This window comes from Etheostoma spectabile, unplaced genomic scaffold (assembly GCF_008692095.1).
Source record: "Etheostoma spectabile isolate EspeVRDwgs_2016 unplaced genomic scaffold, UIUC_Espe_1.0 scaffold273, whole genome shotgun sequence".
Taxonomy (NCBI): Eukaryota; Metazoa; Chordata; class Actinopteri; order Perciformes; family Percidae; genus Etheostoma; species Etheostoma spectabile.
Genome location: NW_022605577.1, coordinates 1,697,648 through 1,699,017, shown reverse-complemented (window position 1 = coordinate 1,699,017; position 1,370 = coordinate 1,697,648). Strand labels below are relative to the sequence as shown.

Sequence of the window (1,370 nt, the reverse complement as noted above, 5' to 3'; positions counted from 1 at the left end):
CCCCCCCCTTTGCTGTATCTTTCTGATTTTAGATATGTATCGTCTGGAGTTGGCTGGTGGTCTCGGGGTCATATTGTTGCTACTGGGAGTCCTCACAGCACTGTATAAGTGTTATAACCTGGAGATCATGCTCTGCTACAGGAGACACTTTGGAAGTGATGAAACGGAAGATGGTAAGCCTCTTTGTGTGCTCACTTTTGCTTCAGGGCAATCTTACAACAGCAGCTGGCAATTTACAACAGAATAAAGGCGTATACCAATATACATACTGTACCAGGAAGAGCAGAAAACTACAAACATGGAAGAGAGCAGCAAGAGAACAGTGGAGGGCATACAGAGGTTTCCGCAAAATGTCCGTGTTGCCAAGTCATTGCTGAAAGGCTGGGTACTTACACTTGATTTGTAGTGTGTGTGTGTGTGTGTGTGTGTGTGTGTGTGTGTGTGGTGTTGTGTGTGTGTGTGTGTGTGTGTGTGTGTGTGTGTGTGGTGTGTGTTGTGAGAGACGGTGAAGAGAATACTTATAGAAATGCCGTTGGTTAGTTATGATAAAAACATGTTGGTGAATCAATACAGAGAAGAAAAGATACACAACATCCACACTCATGTCTACACTTAAAGGGTACCTTTGTTTTTTTTTTAACCTGGACCCTATTTTCCTATACAATGAAATATTATTGGACAATTGCGCACCTTCAATTTACATCCACAACAGTGCTTGTTTTACCATTGACAGGCTCAGATTATTGTTCTTATAGATAAGTGTTTGACAACACTATAGAAAAGATCTCTACAGTGCCTTTCTGAGAATAAGATAATTTATTTTTGAACATAAAATGTCTGCAAAATTCTTATATGAATAAAATATGAGGCCATCAGTTGATGGTATATTAATAAGCGATTTTTCAATAATAGAAAAGAGTGATGATCATAAAAACAGAAGTGAAGAAAGCAAATTACAGACTTCATTTTGTAGTACTGACTGGAATTATTGATTTCAAACACATCCTTAGTCAGTCTGATTTGCTTAGAGGGGTATTCCCAATATCTTGTTTCCCAAAGATGAATTACTGATTACCTTTGTTTCCATCAGGTCCAGATGCAGGAGGATTAGAAAGTAGCATCTTCAGGATGTGTTCAGGTGATGCTGTTTAAAATGAAGTCTCACTAACTCTGTCTCTCTTTTCACAGATAATAAGGAGTATGATGGCTATCTGTCCTACACTAAAGTGGACCTTGACTGTTTGGGCAGGTCAGTTGCCTCATGACATGTATTAAAGGTCCCATGGCATGAAAATTTCACTTTGAGTTTTTTTAAAATTAATATAAGCTCCCCCAGCCTGCCTATGGTCCCCCAGTGGCTAGAAATGGTG

General features: G+C 39.3%; 1 protein-coding gene across 1 annotated transcript in view; it reads left to right on the top strand.

The window, feature by feature from the left end:
* The window catches only part of LOC116685929 (X-linked interleukin-1 receptor accessory protein-like 2), a 34,140-nt gene that overhangs the window by 16,595 nt on the left and 16,175 nt on the right, over positions 1-1,370 (top strand). Inside the window, exons 2-3 of the mRNA XM_032510849.1 lie at positions 33-173; positions 1,189-1,249. Of these exons, the coding sequence (XP_032366740.1) occupies positions 35-173; positions 1,189-1,249 (200 nt within the window). The 5' untranslated portion in view covers positions 33-34. The remainder of the gene's footprint in view (positions 1-32; positions 174-1,188; positions 1,250-1,370) is intronic.